Source organism: Trachypithecus francoisi, unplaced genomic scaffold (assembly GCF_009764315.1).
Source record: "Trachypithecus francoisi isolate TF-2019V2 unplaced genomic scaffold, Tfra_2.0 Lachesis_group4, whole genome shotgun sequence".
Lineage (NCBI taxonomy): Eukaryota > Metazoa > Chordata > Mammalia > Primates > Cercopithecidae > Trachypithecus > Trachypithecus francoisi.
Genome location: NW_022681469.1, coordinates 88,364,883 through 88,388,740, shown reverse-complemented (window position 1 = coordinate 88,388,740; position 23,858 = coordinate 88,364,883). Strand labels below are relative to the sequence as shown.

Here is a 23,858-nt window from a genome sequence, read left to right as displayed (position 1 = left end):
ACCCACTGACAAGCACAGAAAACTTCACCTCCCACTCAGGGTCTAGCCAACAGGCAATTCTTCCCTGTTGAAGAAAGATATTTTCTTTCCTATAATATGAGAATGGTAGAAGTAAAACAACTACATGCTGTTATATTAAGTCTTGTGACCAGTTTCCAAAATCAAATAAGGTCATTCCCACAAAGGCCCTACAACATGGTTGGATGTTGATTCAGGTGGTAGAACAGATTTTGATGATTTGAAAATCACAAATGGAGGTACTGGGAAATGTAAACGGATAAATGAGGAAAAACCCAGACTATGCCAAGAATCCAAGCAGAGGACTTTGTTTTCAATTTAAGACACAACTTGAAAACTTGTTTGTAAAAAGATCTTCATTCTCCCATTCCAAAAGAATTACCAGCAAAGAGAAAAAGGAAGATAGCATACTACAGCCAAGGATATTTCAACAGTGAGCAATAAGGGTGGTAGGTCAAAATGATTACTTACAGCTTGGGAATCTTAAAAACTTATGATGGACCGATAGGACTAATAATTGTTTTGCAGGCTGAAAAAAGCTCCCAGCTGCTAAAACAAACTGCCCATCAAAAGGACTAGAAAATTGCCATATAAGAAAATGGAAAGAACACTAATGAAAACCTGGGAAACAAGACAACATTGGACCTATAGAGTCTTTTTCATCTGAAAGTACAGTAAATGTGGTTTGTATTTTATTAGAGAACAGTCTAGCAGAAATACTAACAAAATTCGAATGAAAATATGCCATTGCTTCCTTGGATTTCCATTTGGCAGTTCGTCTCCCTTAAAGTGAGAAGGATATAATTAGGGGTCTCCAATTTAAACTGTGCTGGTGAATCATAATTGTGATACTCAAGAGTTAGTCATAATAGCCCTTGTACTGACACAGAGAAGAAATGGGCCTAATTCTGACACTCAAATATGCCTATACGTTATCTAACTTGTTTATTGTGGGAACTACAGTAACTGGTTAAAAACACATTAGTGAAGTAATATAACAGCAGAACCTACATCCCTTTCTGAATATCACTGAGATGTAGCAATGAATTTTAAAATCACATATTTTCTTTTTTCCTGTAAAATCAAATGTATTTTCTAATTTTATGTATATATATACTCATATTTGCACATATATTTCAAGATTTAAAGGTTTACTCATTTAGTTATTAACACCACTTATTATAAAGCTAAAAGTGATTTAAAACCAATTACTATATGGCTGGGCACAGTGGCTCACTGTGCCCAGCCTGTAATTCCAGCACTTTGGGAGGCCAAGGTGGATGGATCACTTGAGGCCAGTAGTTCTGAGACGAGCCTGAGCAACATGATGAAACTTCATGTCTACTAAAAATTACAAAAATTAGCTGGCTGTGGTGGTGCACGCCTGTAATCCCAGCTACTTGGGAGGCTGAGGCACAAGAATCGCTTGAATCTGGGAGGCAGAGGCTGCAGTGAGCTGAGATTGTGCCACTGAAATCCAGCCTAGATGACAGAGGGAGACTGTCTCCAGCAACAACAACAAAAAACATTATTAGAGAGCTAAAGTCTCAGGGAGAAACCTGAGCACATGGTCATGCTGAATGCCTGCAGTTTGACCTTTTTTTCTCTCTCTTGTTTTCACTAATTGTAATCCAATTTTTCTATAAATGTGCAGAAAGACCAGTTCGATTATTAAATGTTTCATTTAGCAAAGCATAATCCAATTGCTCATGGGAGAAATTTTCATCCTTTCAGATTTCCACAAGCTACAGTAAAAAACATAATTACTTTGGAGAATATATCATAAGCGAGATGTATTTCATAAAGGAAAAGAGAATCTGATTAGAGTTCTATTACATAATGTGTCCTGCCATGACGTTTGTATTTTAACGCTAAGCAGTAATGTCAACGCAATAAGAAATACATTGTCATACGAACTTGGCATGCAGGAGCATTCACTTTGCTAGGAAATGTTTCAAAGTGAAGACATATCTTCAGAAAACAGCCTATCACAAGGACCTTGAAATATCCTCAGTAGTAATTTTCCCCAGCTCTACAAAATTGCTAACCACTTATTTGATGTCAGCTCCTTCATAATAGCAAAGAAAAGTTAAGGATGAGAAATCATCAGGAGGCATTTCACTGCTAAGAGGAGCAGAAAATGAGGTTGACTCCATTTTTATTCCCCCATCAGGAGTGTGGCACAAAATGGCTCAAGTGTTGCTTAAATCCCCAAGAGATATGAGTTATATAAATCCAGATCAACTGGCAAATAATATATATTTCTCAGTGGCTCTCCCTGAGTACTCCAACAGCACAATCTTGACCACCAAGCGATTCAGAGGCAAACCGGTTCTGAAGGAGAGGAAACTTTCCGGTTCTAAACTGAAGACAAACTGTAAGGGCCAGTTTACTCGCTGACTCACGTCTGCTGTTGTGCAACACATTCTGAGGCCCTCTCTTGAGCTCAGTTCCAGTGGATTAGCGTCACACTAATAAAGATGCTTGAGCTGGAGATCCAGCTCTGAGATTAACACAATGCCTCAGGGGCAGGCAATAGCAAACGTTTCTGTGCCTCATAGCTGGGCATATATTAGCTATTATCACAGGTTTCTGAACCATATTGTTTATTACTGATAAATCCTTTTAAAATCATCCATATCCTTTTTTCCAAGACTGCTTTAAACAATGAGACAATGAATTCTGGTTAGCACTTTGTGTTTGATATCCGCTTCCAGATGGCAAGGGGCAATGCAGTGGGGCACAATTTGAAAGACTAAGATGAGGACTAAATAGAGAAGTGGCTCAGGTTATACTTGTACTTACTCTTCTTATGGGGATAGGCCAGAAATGAAAAAAATAGAAAAGGGAGAGTGCAAAACAGAAAAACTGTACAAAGTATTTTTTGGTTACTTAATTTTTTTATTTTTATTTTTATATTTTACTTTGAACATGAAGCTTCCCAGCAGACAGCACACAGTTAAATTCAGTCTTACTGCTTCCTAGTGACTCTTACAAACTCTTCTGATCCAAGTGATCTATTATATTGCAATTTCTTTTCTGTCTACATGACTAGACTTGTTACTTAAATGGACATAGCATTGCAAGACAACACAGGCTGCTTAGCAGTGACTGCCAAAGGCATATAAAGTCAGTTATCAATGAAATAATTTAGTCCTCCAAGATCATTACATGGGATTCTGCTCCAATATCTTTTATCTTTATACATACTACCTTAAATATTTTTCAGTAATTCCCTTCAACTTTATTTAACTTAATCACTCATATCATGTTTCCTCTTTGAAAAAGTTTCCCTATTGAGTTTCAGTTCAGCTTTTTTTTTTTTTTTTTTTTGAGATGGAGTTTTGCTTGTTGCCCAGGCTGGAGTTCAATGGCGCGATGTCGGCTCACTGCAACTTCTGCCTCCCGGGTTCAAGCGATTCTCCTGCCTCAGCCTCCAGAGTAGCTGGGATTACAGGCATGTGCCACCACGCCCGGCTAATTTTGTACTTTTAGTACAGACTGGGTTTCACCATGTTGGTCAGGCTGGTCTCAAACTCCCAAACTCAGGTGATCCGCCTGCCTCGGCCTCCCAAAGCATGGGGATTACAGGTGTGAGCCACCGAGCCTGGCCCCAGTTCAGCTATTCTTATATCCAAGAGGACCTCTATATAATTATGAAAAACTGACTAAATATGAAATCATATTTAAAATATTCTTGGCTTGGTGTGGTGGCTCATGCCTATAATCCCATCACACTGGGAAGCTGAGACAGGAACACTGCTTGAGCCCAGCTTCAACAACATAGCAAGACCTTGTCTCCACAAAAAAGTGGTTTCTTGGGTGGCTGAGGTGGGAGGAGCACTTGAGCCCAGAAGGTCAAGTCTGTAGTAGCTGTAATGCCACCACTATATTCCAGCCTGGGTGTAAGAGCAAGACCCTATCTCAAAAAAAAAAAAAAAAAAAAAAAAATACAAAATAAAAATAAAATACAAAATAAAATAAATATAATAAAAATACAAAAATTAGCTGTGCATGATGGCGGGCACCTGTAACCCCAGCTACTTGGGAGGCTGAGGCAGAAGAATTGCTTGAACCCAGGAGACGGAGGTTGCAGTAAGCTGACATGGTGCCACTGCACTCCAGCCTGATGACAGAATGAGACTCCGTCTCTAAATAAATAAATACATACCTACATATACACATAAATGTCTTTACATAGGCCAGGTGAAGTGGCTCACATCCACAATCTCAGCACTTTGGGAGGCCAAGGGAGGAGGACTGCTTGAGCCAGGAGTTCAAGACCGTGTCTCTACAAATTTTTTTTTTTTTTTAATTAGCCAGGTGTGGTGGTGTGCACCTATAGTCCCAGCTACTTGGGAGGCTGAGGTGTAAGGACCACTTGAGCCCAGGTGTTTGAGGCTGCAGTGAGCTATCATCACACCACTGCACTCCAACCTGGGTGACAGTCAAGACCCTGTCTCTAAAAAAATGTATAAAATATTATTTACAGAAAAAGAATGCTAAGATGAACGTTATAACAGAAAAAAGTCACTCACACAAATAGAAGTTTCACCAGTCATCATCAATATGGGTCTATAACTACCCTTACCACAATGAAAGACATTTGAAAATATGGTTTTTAAGGGGAATTTAGGGGAGTAGATTTATTTTGACTTCCTCATTTCTGAAAAATTAAGAAACTCTTCAATATCTCACTTCCTAATTTACTTTTCATTTTATCATCTTTGCCATCAACGTTTTCATAAAATGACAAAGGCAAAAACCAAATACAATGCTAACGTCAAAACCAGTGAAATTCATCAATTGCCTTCATAACCTCACATGAAAGTAAGACAACCTGAACAGAGATGTCTATCCCATTCTGTAGATGAAAACACATAGCGTAGGCAAATTAAATAACTTGTCCAACAAGTAACTGGAAGTTCTATGGTTTCACTAAAGCACGTCAGATTCTACACTCAGAGCTCAAATGAGTAGAATCAGTGAGGTTGGGGGAAACAGGGATCATTCAGCTTCTTCTCCAATCTTACATTTTGGTTACAACTTTAAACACACACACACACAACCTACCCCTTTTCCGAGTTTTGAACCGCTGGCCTGTTAGCACTGGCTTCTGATGCTTATTCATAAAATTTCTGAAAACAAAGAAAATAAAGATTATGTATTTCAAATAAGCAGTCGATATGAAAAAAACATGGGCAATAAATTTGGTTGAACATATGTTTAACCTCTCTCATTACTGAATATGCCTTTTATTTTTAAAATTGAGATGGAGTCTCGCTGTCGCCCAGGTGGGAATGCAGCAGTGGTGTGATCTCTGCTCACTGCAACCTCCGCGTCCTGGGTTCACATGATTTTCCTGCCTCAGCCTCCTGAGTAGCTGGGACTACAAGCGTGAGCCACCACACCTGGCTAATTTTTGTATTTTTAGTAGAGACGGGGTTTCACCATGGTGGCCAGGTCTTGAACTCCTGACCTCGTGATCCACCTGCCTCGGCCTCCCGGACTGCTGGGAAAGAGGCGTGAGCCACGGCGCCCGGCATAAATACACTTTTAAAAATGAGATCTAGTTTTAACTTGGACTAGTCAAAATTTTAAAGTTTACCAATACTCAGTGTTGGCAAAGGACATAGGAAAAACAACCACAGACACCAACTTTGATGTAAAGGTTAAACTCCATGAAATACTTTGAGGAAAATTTCAGTGAGTGTCTATAAATATTTACAGGGGCATAACCTTGGTCCAGCAATACCTTATCAGGAATTTATCCTATAGTTATGTTCACACAAGAATGCAAGTATACTTGTATATGTAAAAGGATTTAGTTGCACCATTGTTTTCAGTTGCAGCATTGTTGTATACATAAAAATGGAACATGAAATGTCCTCAAATAAGCTATAATGTAGCCACCAAGTGGAACAGCATGAAGCTTATGAAAGCATGAATTAGATCTAACTGTACTACATTTCTGATCCTGGCTACTTTTCTGACTATATATGTATATTCAATACACATCTTGTCTCATCGCTATTGAGTTCCAGTCACATTGATCTCTTTGTTGTTCTTCCAATAGGCCAGATAAGGTCTGGCTTCTGAGGCTCTGTCCCTGCCTCTCTTTCAGGAAAGATCTTCCCCAGCTGTCCACATGGCTATCTCCTGGCAATCATTCAAACGCATCCCTGAAAAGGGAGGTCTTCTCTGACCATCTCCACCAAAGTGGCCCATTGTCACTAGCTCTCCTTACCTAGCTTTATTTTTCTTTAGCAGTGCCTGCCATTTTATTATTATCTCTTTGTCTAGGGTCTATACCCTCCATGAGTGTAACCTCCACTAGGACAGGAACCTTGTAGGTTTTTATTCCGTAGAGCTCCTTTAGCTCCTCCATTCTGCACCTTTTACATTGAGCAAAGTATAAACATATAATAAATACTTTTCAAATAAGTTGCTGGACTGATATGGAAGATGCTCAAGGGATAAGGATAGTGGAAAAAAGCAAGCTGAATAAAAGAATGTAAAGTACTTGGTTACAAGAAGGGTGTATAGAATATATGGTTTTCTATGCAACAACAATTTAAGAAGGATAAAGAAACTGTTAATAAATTTTTTATTTTTTGGTTTACCTTAATGGACAGGGATTTGAGTACTTCATACTATTTTACTGGATTTAATACACAATTTAAAAAATGTAATACTATCTTTGAAAAATGTAAGGTCTGCTCCACAAGACTTCTTAAAAATTGAGAATATGCTTGTTGACATAAATATTATAAACTGAAAATATGTCTAGATTGCTTCAATTATGAAGGCCAAACATTCAATATAACATGCATTATTCAAGCAAATTATTTAATTACCTTCCAAAGATTTTAGCATTCATTTGAAAATGTCTAGATTTCAATTACTTATGCCATCAAACAATAAAAAATTTACATTATTCAAGTAATTTAATTACTCCTGAAAGTTTTTGTTTAAATCCTTAAGAACATGAAAAAATTATTTATGTACCAAATTTTCCTTCTTACTGCATAAAAGAGAAACTTGTAGCTTCACATAATAAAAAATCTGTTTATTATTGAAAACTTCAAGTTAATCATTATTTTAGAAGGGAAACTAATTAAAAGTCACATAAAAACACAAAAAGTAATTACATGGTTTGAGAAATAATTTTTATCAACCCTATAAAATAAAATGAACTTAATACATCACGCTTCAAGATACAAAGGTTATTAAGCCAGAATCCATGCCCTCGAGAAACTCACTGGGAGGGATAAAATTCAAACATTTGCAACACAGTGTAATAGTTCAAACAGTAGAAACACAGACCAGTGCAAGAATAAAGTGATTGCTTATGTGTATGGGGCAACAGCAACATATTGAAATCATCACAAATTCTATAAACTTAATCAATGAATTCCCATTTCATTTGATGGATGTTGAAAACAGAGCTTCTAATGCATCATTTATATTCACTGCAAAAGTTTCATTCAGAAACTTTCCTGCTGGCATTATAAACAGATTCACTCTGGATCAGCCAATATTTTATTGTTGCAAAAGTGATGGTGATATACATATTATTGTCTCCATATCTTCCAAACACAAATATTATATAAAACGTATTTGTGCTAGCAAAGAAAAATATGTGTCAAAGAATTTGGGTGTTGGGTCTTGTACCAAGATGCAAAAAGAATGTAGCTCAACTAGACAGAAATCTCTCCAGCAGATTTCTCTGCCAAAGATGTTTTTCTTCTTTCTTTCCATCCTTCCTTTTTCTTTCTCTCTCCTTCCTTCCTTTTTTTTTCTCTCTCTACTTCCTTAGAGATGAGGGTGTTACTATGTTGACTAAGGTGACTTCAAACTCCTGGACTCAAGCAATTCTCTCATCTCAGCCTCTTGAGTAACTGGGATTACAGGCACACACCACTGTTCAGGCTAAAAATGGTTTTTAATTTGTAATTTCAAAAATTCTAAAGTGTGAGTCCCTCCTAAAAGTTTTGTTTTGGGGTTTAGAATACACACTCATGGAATTCCCTAATTAACTCTTTGCACCTTGTTTCTATTATTTCTGTTAATGGAGAAGTACCACCAAACACAGCATATGAAAGAATTACTCCATTTTCAAAATCTTTAGCTTTTATACTTGCTTCCTTTCTAAGCATAAAAGTTTGTTTCTTTATAACCCAGCTATGTGGGCTTACTTTTCATACCCTCGATATATTCCATGTGCACAAACACATAATAACATGCAAACATAAAAATGTACGCAAAGACTTTGATATAACACCCAAAATTAGAACAAACAAACAAAAACTCACCCACTGGTGGTGACAGACTAAATGAAGATATTCTGCTCTCCAAGAGTGTCTATCCTTTAGCTGTTACTATTTGGAGCAGAGGCCCCGCTTCCCTCTAAATTTAGCTCTTCATGCTACACTATAATCTGCTCCAGTAAGGGTCAGCCTTTATAAGGTACTCACTGAGCCCTTATAAAAGCCCTGGCCTAACAGAAGCAAGGACACTTTGAATAAGAAATTGTTAGCTTCAACCTAGGAAAATAACAAAGAAACAGTAACAATGACAGTTCTATTAGGCCAATGTCAAAGGCTGTTAGTACACTGCCCTACAATGTAGTTTCAAATCTAATAACTAAAAATATATAAGTTTAAAAAAATAAAAGTTTAACAGTATCCTCAGAGAGAAATCCCTGTGGGCTACAACCTATGCATTAAGACAATTTGGCTTCTGTTTTAAAAACTATAAGCCACACACAAAATATGCACATATTCCACCAAAATGGAACAGTTCCATGGTTTAAAATAATATTAAAATTGTATGTAAAATGGTAAACAAAATGGACTTAAGTATTTCACATGTCATCTAAGAGACTATATTTCTTGGATATTCCATATAAAGAGTAAAAGAAGGTTATAAGAATACTAAAATGATCCAATCAATCAAATATTTAGAAACTTTATACTATATTAATGAATTAAACACTTTTGCAAAAATTCCTATTTTAAGTGTAAATTGAGAGGTTTTTAGGTCTAACCTATTACAGCTATTTCTGTTACCTACCTCACTCTGTTTATCTTCTAACTGTCCTAGCATCTTTTTCAAATTTGGTCCCTTAACTGTGGGCCCAGGTGTGACAATGAGCCACACTGGCACAGGTGCATCTCATGGCAACTGTGCACTAATCCTTCCAGTTGCCCACCCCACCTTCAGTAGATTAGCACCTTCAATGTAAACTGATCAGTCTTACCTGGGACTCTTCTTTACTTCTCTCCATTTTGGAAAGGAACTGATCTACCAGAAGACTTACCTTCTAGTTGTCCCTACAAGGGAATGACTGCTCCTGTCTAATTATCCAGCACTTTGGTCTTAGATTCTATTTTTGACTGTTCTCGTCTGACTCATCTTTGAACTATGATAACCTGCCTTATGTAACATGCTATATTACTAACATGTGCTATGCATATGTTATTCAAAAAACTTTAACTTTATGAGCATATATACTCTAAAGCAGGGAATACAACATTTTTTGTAAAGAAATAAAAGGAAAATATTTTACTCTCTCTGTGGGATATAAGGTTTCTGTTCCAACCACTCAATTCTGCTGTTACAGTGTGAAAGCAGCCATGGACAATGTGCAAACAAATGGTCATGGCCGTATTCCAATAAAACTTCATATTAACACAAGTCGTGGACTAGACTGGACCCCCAGGAGGCCCTTTGTGAACTCCTATTCTAGAGCAGTGTATCCAATAGAAGTGTCTGTGATGATGGAAATGTTCTATATCAGCACTATCTAATACGGTAGCCACAACTGATCCCTTGAAATGTGGCTAGTGACTAGAGAAATAAATGTTTAATTTTATTTTATTTCCATTAACTAAATTTAAACAGTGTGGCTATTGGTTACTTATGTTGGGGCCATGCAATTCTTATGTCCCAAAACACTTAAATTTGATACAAAGGTAAAAATAAATCTAAAGAATAGAAATTTTTAATTAATATTTTTCAAATAAAGTAGCTCTAAGAGTATTCTGCACATATTTCAAAGCCAGGTGGCCATAGTGAGGAAAAAAGAAAAATTACCGCATTTCAAAGTAATATTCTGTGTGCAGTCAATATTGTTTAAGACTTGAGGGAAAAAAGACTTTTTTTTTTTTTTTTTTTTTTTTTTTAAATATGGAGTCTCGCTCTGTCACCCAGGCTAAAAGGCAGGGGTGTGATCTCTGCTTACTGCAGCCCTAACCACCTGGGCTCAAGAGATCCTCCCAAGTAGCTGGGACTACAGTCATGCCAGCAGGCCCAGCTATTTTTTATATAGTTTGGTAGAGAAGGGGTTTCCCCATGTTGCCCAAGACGGAAAAAAAAGACTTTGGAGTCTAAAAATTATAGAGCAACAATATCATTCCCAAAGTATAAAATGTTTCATAAAGATGTAATAACAACACACAAAACTCAGTAAAACTGAGACACTTCACTGCAGTGTTCTCATGAAGTACTTTGTATTAATAACAAGTTTCAAGAATTACCTTTTATTCTATATTTTAAATGAGTAAAATTATCTACTATTAAAATAAACTTTAAAAATTACCCATATCTATATACCATTTTCCTTTCCATTAATGCTAAAATTAAAAGAACAAGCAATATAAAATCCTTTACAGAAAATAAAGGAATCCAGGAATCTTTTGGGTTGATAACATTGTATTATCATTCTCTATAAAGAAACAAAAAATAATTAAGTTGGTTTTAAAAGTTTAAATTATTGATACTCTAAGTAATAAACTAACTATATGCCTATAATAACACTAACAATTTGTTGCCTGAAATAACATTAGCTTGTTTAATATCCTTATCATGATTTTGTAACAGGCTCTGCCTACTCAAAATCACTCAGCCAGTACAAAAAGCTTAATTACCAACAAATACTATGAAAGTTGTAGTATTTATAATAATTTTAAAAAATTAAAATTCAAAAATAGCTGATAGTCCAGCTCTAAGGGAAAAATAAAGTCAAATGCTCTTTTTTCTAATATAAAAATATTGCTGTCGGCCAGGAGCAGTGGCTCATGCCTGTAATCCCAGCACTTTGGGAAGCCGAGGAGGGTAGATCATGAGGTCAGGAGATCGAGACCAACCTGTCCAACATAGTGAAACTCTGTCTCTACTAAAAATACAAAAATTAGCCGGACATGGTAGCGCACTACTTGGGAGGCTGAGGCAGGAGAATCACTTGAACCCAGGAGGTGGAAGTTGTAGTGAGCCGAGATCGCAACACTGCACTCCAGCCTGGGCAACAAAGCAAGACTCCGTCTCAGGGAAAAAAAAAAAAAAAAAATATATATATATATATATATATATATATAGTTATAGTTATCATATCCCTATTCCTTTCATTCTTATCCTGAATAATATAAAAGAACAAATATAACTTTTAAAAAAAGCATTAAAGAGGGTCAGGCGAGGAATTCCAGCAATTGGGAGGCTGAGGCAGGAGGACTGCTTGAGCTCAAGAGTTGGAGATCAGCCCAGGCAACATGGCGAAGCTTGGTCTCTTAAAAAAAAAATTTTTTTAAAGTATAGTCTCCTCAAAAATGTATATATTTTCCAGTGACAAACTTTAATGGTGGACTCTTTACTTGCACCAACTATCTACCTTATGAAGAGTTATTAAAGCCCAAATAACTTGTATCCTGTGAGAGAGCACTTCAAGTTAAACATGTTAATGTAAGTCTCCTTTAATAAAACATAAAGGCACCATGATAAAGTTTTCATTTTATTATACTTCCAAAACTACTGTACACCTTAAACTAATTAGTAGACCTAAGTTGTAAATGCTTGTTTTTAAAATTTCCTTTTAAATAAAAATAAAAATATTACAAAAATTACATTTTAAATATCCATGTAGAAACAATTTAAGGCAACTACACAATGTCACTTACTTTATCTCAATGAAGCTTTTTTCAAAAACTTTTAAGAAGTATACATTAATTCCTAAAATCCTTTCGCTCTAGGAGTCACTTCCTGGTCTCTAGTTAATGCAATTCTACTTTTCTAAGAGGCCCCTTAAGGCATGTGCATTCCTTCCTCTGGGCCCTTGCACTTTCCCCAGATGAGTTATCTCCCAGGCCCTGCCCTTCCCCCAACAGCTGGCCAGCTCATTCAATCTTCCAGATGGTCTAATTTTGCTGATGTCATTCTTATGTCTTTCAACACTCAGAAAGACACAAACACGTCTACACTACCCACATCGTAGCATACTTTGGCTTTTAGAAAACCCATCCCTCAAATATAATGTTTCAGGGTACTTTAACAAAATGCCCTAAGACCTCTGCTCTCGATAAGTTAAGACCCTTAGGTCTGAAATTTCAATGAAGTGTTGAGGTTGAGAAACCCTACTGTAGAGAGAAAACAATGGTGAGCAAAGCCAGAGATGGTCCCTGCTCTCAAGGGCTGAAAATTCTGCACCCAGGTCTAAACATACCCGTGGCAACTAAGCATGTATTTCATTGAACTACTCACTCGTATTTGCCAAACGCTGGTGTCACATTTTAGAAAAAAAAAAAGTTTATCACTGAATAGATAGTCATATCTCAAACCAAAAGTACAGTTAGAATGTACAAAATACATGTTTCCCAGTCTCTGATACTAACAATTTATTTCTGAAATTGGTAATTTTACATCTTATGCAATTCAGTGGGAGGGCAGAGGACAGGCAAGAATACGGGCTTTAAAGAGAGCAGAGAAAGAAGCTCAATACCAGCAAACTTTTTCTACTTTAGGGTATTGCATCAACGGAAACAAAATCAGGAAGGAAAAGAGAAATTTTAATATACAATGTGTGACTTAAAAATGAAATTGTCTAATTTCTATGACTTTGAGAAAACAATGACATGCTATGTAGATACAGCAAAATGCAATATTCTATATACATGATGTGATCTTGGCTATGTAAAACACACTCACATCCAGTGGTGGTCAACATGAGTAGTGGGTTCAAGGCACCTTTTATTCTTCTTACCTATGCTTGTCTGTATTTTCTGTAATATAAATACATATCCTTTTTATAATTAGAAAAATGTATATACTTAAGTGAAAAGGTTTTAAACTCTTTTGACATTCAAACCAATTCTCAAGGAGTCACAAGCAGTAATAACATTTTTGCATAAAAAGGTATGTGCCACAGGATCTAAATATCACTCCCTACTGGGAGAAACCAAGGTACCTTGGATAAATGGCTGATTCCAAGGTTGGAGCAGGAGAGATTCACTATGATCCTGGGATGTCTTGTGTCGAAAATTCACAAGTGCCTTAAAAAAAATCAAGCTAAAACAAAACGAGCCGTCTTTAGGACAATTCCACTGGCCTAGCCCGGGGCAATTTGAGGACCCAAATAACTAAGGACAATAGCTAATAACACATTCAATAAAATACAAGCCCACAGGTCCATGCTCATAACTTTTTGGTTCATTTTAAAGAAAACAAATTTTTCAGTACACAAGGAAAGGGAAGGAGGTGAAAGATTTTCTTTCAGTAGAATGTCAACTAATAAACAGAGAATGAAACATTGAATTAGAAAATCACCATTTTGCAACAATTAAATAAAAAATTGATTCATGCAAGAGTAATCAATGTATGCTAAACCTATATGGGTGGGTAGGTGGGTGGAGGTGTGTGTGTGTGTGTGTGTGTGTGTGTGTGTGTATGTGTGCTGGGGAGTGCTTGATGATCAACAGGATACTTACATAGCCTTCAAGCATCTTCACATACAATTTTTAAAAAATATATAACTACACATTGGAGAAACAAGACAACACCTTAACCAAAGGACAACATACAATCACTACAACTTCAGATGTTTTACACTCAGAAGGACATATTGCTCATGTGGTACTCTAGACAAAAACACATGACCTGAAGAGCTAATCATGAGGAAATAGATGTATATCTAGGAACATTCTCCAAAACAACTGGTCTGTATTCTTCATAAATGACAACATCTTTCCAAAACAAAGGCTTAAGAACTGTTCCAGGAGAGTTAAAGGGGCATTGCTGAATGCAATACACATTCCTGGACTGAATGATGTACTGGGAAAAAATATTTATGTAGATATATAGTCGTTCATATATATATACACACACATATATATACATACAAATATATGACACTATTGCGACAACCTAAGAAGTTGGAGTATAGAGATAAAATAATGGTATCTATGTTAAAATTTACTGAATTTTTTTTTTGCACTGTGGTTCTGTAAGAAAAGTACCTTACTTTTACAGAATAAATACTGAAGAAAGAAGGGATAAAGGCAGACAGTGTATGCAACCTACTCTCAAATGATTAAGAAATAAAATTGATTATGTATACATAGAACCCTGGAGCAATGGCAAACACAAGAAGCCATATGTATTTTAGGGCTGGGCGTGGTGGCTCAGATCTATAATCCCAGCACTTTGGGGGACAAATATCATATGATCTCATTCATGTAGAATCTAAAGTTGGTATCACAGAAGTAGAGTAGAATAGTAGTTTCCTGGAGACAGAGGAGAATAGGAGTGAGGTGGGGATGGGGAAAGATTGGTGAACAGGTACAGAGTTACAGTTAGGAAGAAAAAGCTCTAGTGTTCCATTGCACAATAGAGTTATTATACTTAACAATAATGTATCATATGCTACAAAAGAGCTAGAAGAAAGTATTTTGATTGTTCTTACCACAAAGAAATGATGTGCTCGATGTAATGAATATGCTAATCACCCTGATTTAATTATTACACAATGTATATGTGTATGGAAACACCACACTGTACCCCATATATAAACAATTACGACATGTCAGTTAAAAACAAAACTCTAAGAAACTATTCAAAAAATCATTTTTCCTAGAGTATTTTAAATACATTTATCAAAGCAATACACATAAACACAAAATGTTATATAGTATCTTAAAGTAACTTAAAAAAACATTTTCCAGCATTTACCCATCAAAGTAATTCCTTCCTTCAATAAAGAAAAACTACAAACTAATGCTTCCATTAATCAAAACCCCTTTTAATTAATAGATTTATGAACCTGTGTTAGAATTTCCTCTAGAGTCTATAGAGCATTCTTTTGATTATCCTCAATGATGAGAAATTTCCTTGTTTGACAGAAGATTTAATTTTAGAAAATTGCCAGAGATCATTCAGAGTCTAATCCATTGAAAAAAGTAGGCAGCCACTTTGAAGCTATCTGGTGTGTCTAACCAGGTTTTTATAACAAAACACTGAAAAGAAGCAAAAAAGTAGGTGATTAAGCTGAGAAATAACAGCATCTTTAATTGAAAGTGAGAGGTAACCTTTAAAAATGACTGATTATAAGGTTAGCTTATCATGTATATTATAGAATATTTAAGGAAAAATTAGAAAAAAATCTATCAGCCTAACTTTCAGTAACGACCACTGTTCACATTTAAACATAGTATATATAGGCTGGGCACAGTGGCTCATGCCGGCAATCCCAGCACTTTGGGAGGCTGAGACTGGTGGATCACCTGAGGTCAGGAGTTTGAGACAAGCCTGGGCAATATGGTGAAACCATGTATCTACTGAAAAAAAAAAAAAATTAGCCAGGCATGGTGGTGCACGCCTGTAATCCCAGCTACTTGGGAGGCTGAGGCACGAGAATCACTTGAACCCTGGAGGCAGAGGTTGCAGTGAGCCAAGATCGTGCCACTGTACCAAAGCCTGGATGACAGAGCCAAGACTCCGTCTCATAAATAAATACATATCCTCCGGGTTTTTTTTTTTTTTTTGGTGGGGAGGGTTACATAGAGAAAAAAATTAAAATTCAGTTCTACCATCTTTTCTTATATTATGCTAAAGTACAATTTAAAAAATGATTTGCATTTGGACTTGGAGTTATATAAGTTGATTCAGTGATATCCTCTAGAATCTTTATTTTAAAAGTCATGCATTCCACTGCATCACTTTAGGAAAAGCCGAAACTCTAACAGAGAGGGAAATGTCCTTGAAATTTGTTAATAACATTATAATTTTAAGCTTAGAAAAAAGCAAGATGGTCTCTATATTATTATTAATACTTTTTGAGACACAGTCTTACTCTGTCGCCCAGGCTGGAGTGCAGCGGCACAATCTCGGCTCACTGCAAACTCCGCCTCCCTTGGATTCTTGTGCCTCAGTCTCCCAAGTAATTAATTTTTGTGATTTTTTTTAGTAGAGATGGGGTTTCGTCATGTTGGCCAGGCTGGTCTGGAACTCCTGGCCTCAAGTGATCTGCCCACCTCGGCCACCCAAAGTGATGGGATTACAGGCATAAGCCACCATGCTCGGCCAGTCTCTATATTATTTTAACGAGTCTTTTAAAACTATAAAGTAATGATACACTGATGGCAAAAACAAAACAAAATCAATCAAACAAACAAACAAAAAACCACAACACAGTACAGAAGGGTAGTGCTCTACCCAAACTTTCACTCCTGACCTTATATCCCAGCCCCACTCCATGGAGATAATAATTTAAAACCTTTAACATCATCCTATGTAACCTTTTAGAAAATGCCTATATATTTGAGATTTTCACCTCCACTGAAGACAAAAGTAATATTAATGAGTCTCCTCATCTCCAATGTTCCTTCCTCCAGAAAAGTGCTTTTTCATTGGAAGATGCCTAACTATATGTTGAGCTTTACGTAGTAGAGGAGAAAGATGATTTTATATGAGATTTACTTTCCACCTAGAGGAAAGGAGCTATGGACAGCACACACAACACTAGCCTTGCTAACTGAGGCGAGGAGAACCAGGAGATGAAAATCAGCAAGGAGTGGAGTGGCAATGCCAGAGAGCAAGTTAGTTTATGAAAGACATAAAACTGACAGGAGTGTTGGTGACTATTAGTCCAATGGGAAGTCAGAAGAAAAGTTACTACAGTAAAAGGGTGTTTGCCTCTCTTCAGAGGATTTTTAATCAAGGAAAAGAGGAAAATAAAATCTTCAGAAAAAATAAATAAATAAAAAGAAAAGAAAGGCCTAGACTGGTAACCAGTGAGAGAATTCTGTTTTGGAGCAATTGCTTAAAAACCACAATAATGGACCTTCAGGAAGCTCAAAGGTGGGGGTGGGCATGAGTCCAAATATTTACTCACTTACTAGTTCTCTCAACCAAGGAACTCCCATCCTCCCAGAAGGGGACCTGCCCAAGCCTGTCTAGCAGGTGAAGCTTTATTTGAAGGGCTACAGACACACAGACACAGACACACAAAGTTACTTTCCATATGCATGCTTATTACACAATGAGAGCATGACCTGGGTAGAAATGCGAAGCCTAGTCTAGGGTACACTGATGATATCGGACTGGATTCCCTGACACAACTTGATAGAAGTGGACCATACAAAGTCAAATTAAAGGAAATAAAAAAGAACTAGGACAGAGCTACAAGTTCTCTCAATCATACATTTTAAAAAGGTTTAAGCGAGGTATGGTGGCTCACGCCTGTAATCCCAGCACTTTGGGAAGCCGAGGCGGGTGAATCACCTGAGGTCAGGTGTTCAAGACCAGCCTGGCCAACATGGTGAAACCCCGTCTCTACTAAAAAATACAAAAATTAGCCGGGCGTGGTGGCAGGCACCTGTAATCCCAGCTACTCAGTAGGCTGAGACAGGAGAATCACTTGAACCCAGGAGGCAGAGGTCACAGTCAGCTGAGATCGCGCCATTGCATTCCAGTTTGGGCAACAACAGCAAGACTCCGTCTCAAAAAAAAAAAGAAAAAAAAAGGTTTAAACCTACAGAGAATCATTCATTTATTTGTTTACCAAATACGGTAAGTCTGGTACTAGTCAACAGGGATGCAGCAAGCACTAAATCAGGCGAGTTTCATGGAGGTCACTTTCTAGCAGGTGGAGCTTTGTTCCAACTATTGCACATCGGGTAGAACAAGTTAGCAAGCGCGGATGGTCTCCAGTATGTTTAAAGACAACAAATGATGCATTTGAGTTGCAGTTGTGTTTATTAACGTTTTAATAATTAAGTGCATTTGTTTTTGTTTTTTACTTTTTAACTTACAAGTGGCATTCATGCGGAATGGAATACTTTGAAAACCATGGATTTAAGCCCAGTCCCTAAGCTAACCCTCAGATAAGGCACTGAGATGTCAAACCACTTGGCTGAGGTCAGGAATTCCATTTTAGCATTGGTAAGACAGTAGAGATCAAAGCAGAAAGATCCCTGCCCATCTGGAGCTTATGTACATGGAAGAGTTGGGGCCAGAACCTGATCCACCGTCTCCACTCAGTGCATTTTCCAGGGAGCCAACTAAAGCTGCTGCAATGTCTTAGAGAATTATTCATATGATTCTCGAAGGCAGCTTTTTCATTATTTGCCTCATAAATTTTATAGTTTGGAATTAGATGGAGTAGAGCATAAATATTAAAGTTGGGTTCAGCACTTGGATAAATTGAATTAGCATATGTTACTTCAAAATACCAAAGAGTTCTCCAAAGAGTTCTATTAAGGGGGAAAAAAAGGTATTTATCTTTAGAGAGAGAATTTAACAATACTACCTCTTAGGGACACACAAATATTAGAAAATTTATGGCACCATAATTTCTAGCACTATAGGATACAGTTTTTAAATTGTTTCCTGCAGAAGCTCAACTCTAACAAAAACACAATCTTCACACTCCCAAATACTAACACCGCATCCTTTTCCTCCAGCCAGCAGTTTCCTCTGCACCATCAACTAGGGGTTCTCTTTCCTGTTTATAATAGCGCCATTCAATTACCTTGTACACTGACAAAAACATGTAACATTTTTTTTCTTCTTAGAAATGACCATAAATCCAGGTTAGTTTGAAAAGCATTAAAGTCTTCTGTGTGGATTATAAAAAGGATGACAGTAGAATATCATCCAATAGTAGCTTATGATATATTCTCTACAGTGCTGTTATCCCTTATTATTCATCTCTGCCCCAGGGCTTTTCTTGAGACTTATTTAGAAGTCCTCAAAAATAACAGTACACCTGTTATATTTTTTAAAGTTCTCATCTAGCATAAAAATAAGTTGACATGTGAAAAGAAGATATAATTCTACATCTGACACAAAAAATAACTCTACATCTTAAGTTATTGTTTTCCTACTAAAATATTAATATTTTCAGAACTAAAAGGATTAAAGATAGCTAAAGGATTATACTATCTTAAATATTAATACAGTGCTTTATTCTTTCTTATTGTCATTATACTTTTTTCCTTTCATTTTTGACATAAACTTTAAAAACATCAATGGAAACACCTATTGCTAAAAATCAAGACAGAATAATGAAAACATCTTTTTGGCATTTAACAAAGAATGGTTCATTCAATGAATATCCAAATCTTTATTTTCAAAATAGTTTACAAATACGACTATCTGAACATTTTTGGCACTCTTCACTTAATACATGCCAAATTTACAACAGGGCAAATCATTCTACTTGGCACCTAACTGTCCAAAAGATACTTGCTAAAGAGTGCCATGGCCTCCATACACAGACATGAGTAAGTTAAGAATGAAAGTATTCTTGTTTATGACCTGCTAATATTGGTGGATTTCATATTAATTAAATATTCTTTTAAAATCCCAAAGGCTAGGATGACATGCTATAAAGGACATTTAATATATCTAAAACACAATAAAAAAATGTAAACATCAAAAAGTAAGTTTAAAAAACTGCACAAATTATAAAGTAGGTGTCAGAGTAAGTATTCAGCTAAGCAAACATTGAGTAAGAACCTACCAGTCACACCCTATCCTGGGCCTGCTCCTGATTTTCCTAGACTAATATACTTATCCTAACAGTGCTGACATTGCTCAAAACAGTTTTGGTACTCTTTTTTTTTTGAATGCCTTCTGAGTTGGATTATGACACACAGAAGAACATCAGTATCTCCACTTCATTCACCTCTTGATTTTCTCAGTTAAACTAAATACATCTGTACCCCTTCTTCAAAATTTTCTGAAAATTACTTGTCAATTTTCAAAAAAGATGAGGATTAACTACCAGTAAGATATTCATCAATTTGTTCTACAAGCACTGAGTAATGCCACCAACCTTTCATTTTTTGGAGAAGTTAAAATGTGATGTGAAATGTTTATGGAAATGCATTGTTCACAAGACAGTTCTTTGCAGATTTAGGTGTAACTGTTTTAACACTTAAACGAATAATCACATAAGCGAAACTCTAAGTATAGAAAAAAGAACATTTGTATTCATATTACTTTCTTATGTTGTGTTAAAAAAAAAAAAAGGATTTCTTAGAGGCTGTAAAACTTCCAAATTTTCTTTTTAAAAACTTCATTATGGAAAATCTCAAATATATCCAAAAGTAGAGAGAACAGTATAATCAAGTGAATGTACTCATCACCCATCTTCAACTGTTAACATAGTCAATTTTATCTCATTTATATTCTCATTCAGTCTCTCTTCCTTTCTGTCACAGAATTATATTAAAGCAAATCTCAGCTGTCTTCTCATCCAGTTCTGCAATAAATCTGTTCCTATCTCTAAAAGATAAGTAATCTTTTAAAAATATAACCATAATCTACTTCAAACTTTAAAAAAATTAAAATTTCTTAATAAAGATGCCTAAGTCTAAGGAAAAAAAGTCAAATGTCACGAAAAACAATACCCCGAAAGATGTAATACTCAAAAATGCAATTAAAAGGCAGCATTCTCTTAATGTAGAGAGCTGGAAATCAGGGTCTTTAATGGGGAAATCTAAGAATGGCATGCCAAATTTGTAACATGTGCATAGGAACAATTTTTCTTGGTTGACAGCATTCATCAGAATGTCAAGAAGCTTGAGATCCAAAACATTTAAAGACTTTCTGCCTCTGGTTATGATTGTGCGTGCTTAGTGCCACCTCACCTCACATTGCCAGGAAGGATTAGTCAAGTAGGAAAACAAATCCATCTAAAATAACTTAGAGATCAAACTGAATTCAACTCAGCTTGTACTGAGCATACACTAGGTGCAAGACATTGGGTTAAACCTTTAGAAACAAAGATAAATTTGACCTAGTTAATATATACTCTAGAATGAGAAGGGACCAAACAGATTAATAATAATAAGTATAATAGAATGTGATGAGAAAGTGCTTGCTTTAGGTGTTTTCATGGAGATTCAGATGAAGAAGCAATGATGTCAATTTGGGGGGGGCGGTAAAAGAGGGTTCGCTAGAATCCATAAGAAGAGAGAATTAAAGGCTGCCAGCAGTGATACCAGTAGCCATGTTGCATATCAATATCCTCCACGTACAAAGATTTTACTTATAACCCTTGCCAAGAGACATGAATAAATGTATTTACTAGCACGTATACTGCCCTTACTGGATAGAGAGAGAGAGATGAACACAAAAGCTGAAGAAAAGAGTTTTTGTTTAAATTGTGTCTGGAAAGTTGAATAGTTCATCAGATCTGGAGAGGAGATTCAGTGAAAAGGGAAGGGAAGTCATTCAGAGAAGGAGAAAAGCAGGAACAAAGGGGTGGAAATTACCGGCAGGTTGGGGAACCAGCAGAGTGGTGACCTTAGAGCCCAGTGTGTGGGCCGGCCCAGATGACTGGAAATGCCTGCTGAGACCATGGATGGATTGGAACCTTCCAGGCCAGACCCAGCCCTCTATTCTGTGGCCAGAGGAGAGCCATTCACAGAATGATGGGTGCTCAACGTTTATTGAACTGGTAGTTCCCTGAATTAGCTAGATGAAGACAGATGAGAGAGAAGCAGGCTACTTAAGATGCACTGCAATAGGTCTAGAGTGGTAGTAGTAGAAAAAGATATACACGAGAGGACACATACAACATTTCAAACATTTCAGAAATCATTATTCCAATTCTGACTCTGACACTTCCTAATATGGGGTTGTGGACAAACTATTTCCCTTAGTTTCTGTCCTCTTATTTGCAGAAGTGGGGATAATATTGGCTAATTCCTAAGTTGTCATAACAATAGAATAATTCTATACAAAGCATCTGGTAGAATATCTAGCACAGACTAAATACTCAATATGAAGTAGCCATCTTATTATCAATAAAACTTCTTTGATGTGAATCTATTTTAATATGCTCATTATCTAATCTTATTCCTACATTAAATATTTATACCATACAACTACTAAGGTGATCAATCCATCTAATGAACAGTACCCATTATGAATCTGTTTCTAGAAATGTAAACTGAACATGATTTATCTGCATTTCTAGGTAAATGTTAGATTCTCCTTCAATGTTATTGTCTCTAAATTCACTGGTCATGTATTCAGAGAGCACTAAATACCAAACAAGTGTCATAAGGCATGAAGAAAATAGTTAGTTGCTATCCTCGAGGAACTGACAACCCCAGTGAGACAAACAGGTGTGACCTTCAAGTAACCATGGCCCAGATTTGGCACAAGAGATGGAAATACTAGCAATGAAGTACCCAATTCTGTGTATGCATCTGCTGGTAAGATGCTAAATCACATGTTCCAGGAGGTTACTACTCAAGCGTTTTTTTAGGTTTGTGGGTTTCTTCTGCATGATACTATATTATAAATCTATTGTAACTCTGGAACTAACAGCATTACAAAAGACCGGTCACTCTCAGAAGCCTTACTACTTGCCTGAACAGCCACATCATTATTAAAGCATCATCCAACAAAAGTATCTTTGTTATACACTGAGATGAATAATTTCAAACCATTTTCACGTAAGATGTTCTGGCTCAGATCTGTCCCAGCCTTTGAAGCTGAAGCTTTAGGGGGCAAAAACAGCTGGAGTTTAGGAAAGATTTTTGCTAAAGGCAGGAAATAATGATAAACATATTCCAGGAGATTTCAGATGTGTTAGTGAAAGCTTCACGCAAAATAAACGCCTAAGGCCAGAGGAAAATGGATTTCGCTTTTTGTATGGCACTACGAGAAGAAACAGTGGTCCTGGGGATGCTTAACAAAAACCACCTACATAATTATTCAAATATTTCTCTTTGACACATACATGTCTCTTTGACACACATATTGAGAGAAACATCAATACTACTCTGTAGGGAAACAACAGTAAAACATAAACATTAATTTTCAAAGAAACTTTCATTGATGATGTAAACATAAATGTGTACTCTGGAGAAATCACTGATTCCCACATTTTAGGAAGCAAATCTTATTTCTAAGTATACACTTGTATTTACTCCTATCTACCTATGGTTGAAGCTCCAGGCTACATATTACAGTTGAATGAAGGTTGGATTAAGAGGCTAATCTAAGGCTATATATAGGCAGCAACACCAATTTAATCTCCGCCCTCTCCAACCTCCCCACCCTCCACTCCCTATTTCCATAAATCTCAAGATCTGAGTTACAAAGAGAACCAAGAACTCTAGCAGAGCAAAGAAGCCTTTCCCTCCCCCAGGCTGTCTCTCACAAACGAAGTATTAGTGCAAGTGTAAATTGTTTCCAAACATCCTTAACAAGCAACATTAGGCGATCAGGTCCGGTTTTCTTCTACAGCTTCCACAGAGGCCAAAGAGATGACAAGTAGTGGGGAGGGCGAGGATTACCAACGTAAAAACTACCTTCTCCCGAGTCTGTCCTCACTGACTCGCTAATAATGGGGCGCTCTCCTCCCGACCCCTAGCCCAGAGCCCCGGCCCCAGCCTCCCCGGGAGCCGCGTCTGGCGGTGCCACGCACGAGACCATGTGCACCCGCCACTTCCCACCGCGTGGCTGGCCCCCACCCGCCCGCCTGCGGTCCCAGGGTCTCCCGGGGCGGCCAAACGTTGCGAGTCGGAGGTCTTCATCCCAGGTCACTGACA

At 36.9% G+C, this 23,858-nt stretch overlaps 1 protein-coding gene across 2 annotated transcripts in view; it reads right to left on the bottom strand.

Annotated features, from left to right (window-relative positions):
- BZW2 (basic leucine zipper and W2 domains 2) overlaps positions 1–23,858 on the bottom strand; it is a 59,896-nt gene that overhangs the window by 35,706 nt on the left and 332 nt on the right. For both annotated transcript variants that reach the window (XM_033193735.1, XM_033193734.1), the window contains exon 2: positions 5,092–5,156. In XM_033193735.1, coding sequence (XP_033049626.1) covers positions 5,092–5,149 — 58 coding nt within the window. In that variant the 5' untranslated portion in view covers positions 5,150–5,156. The remainder of the gene's footprint in view (positions 1–5,091; positions 5,157–23,858) is intronic.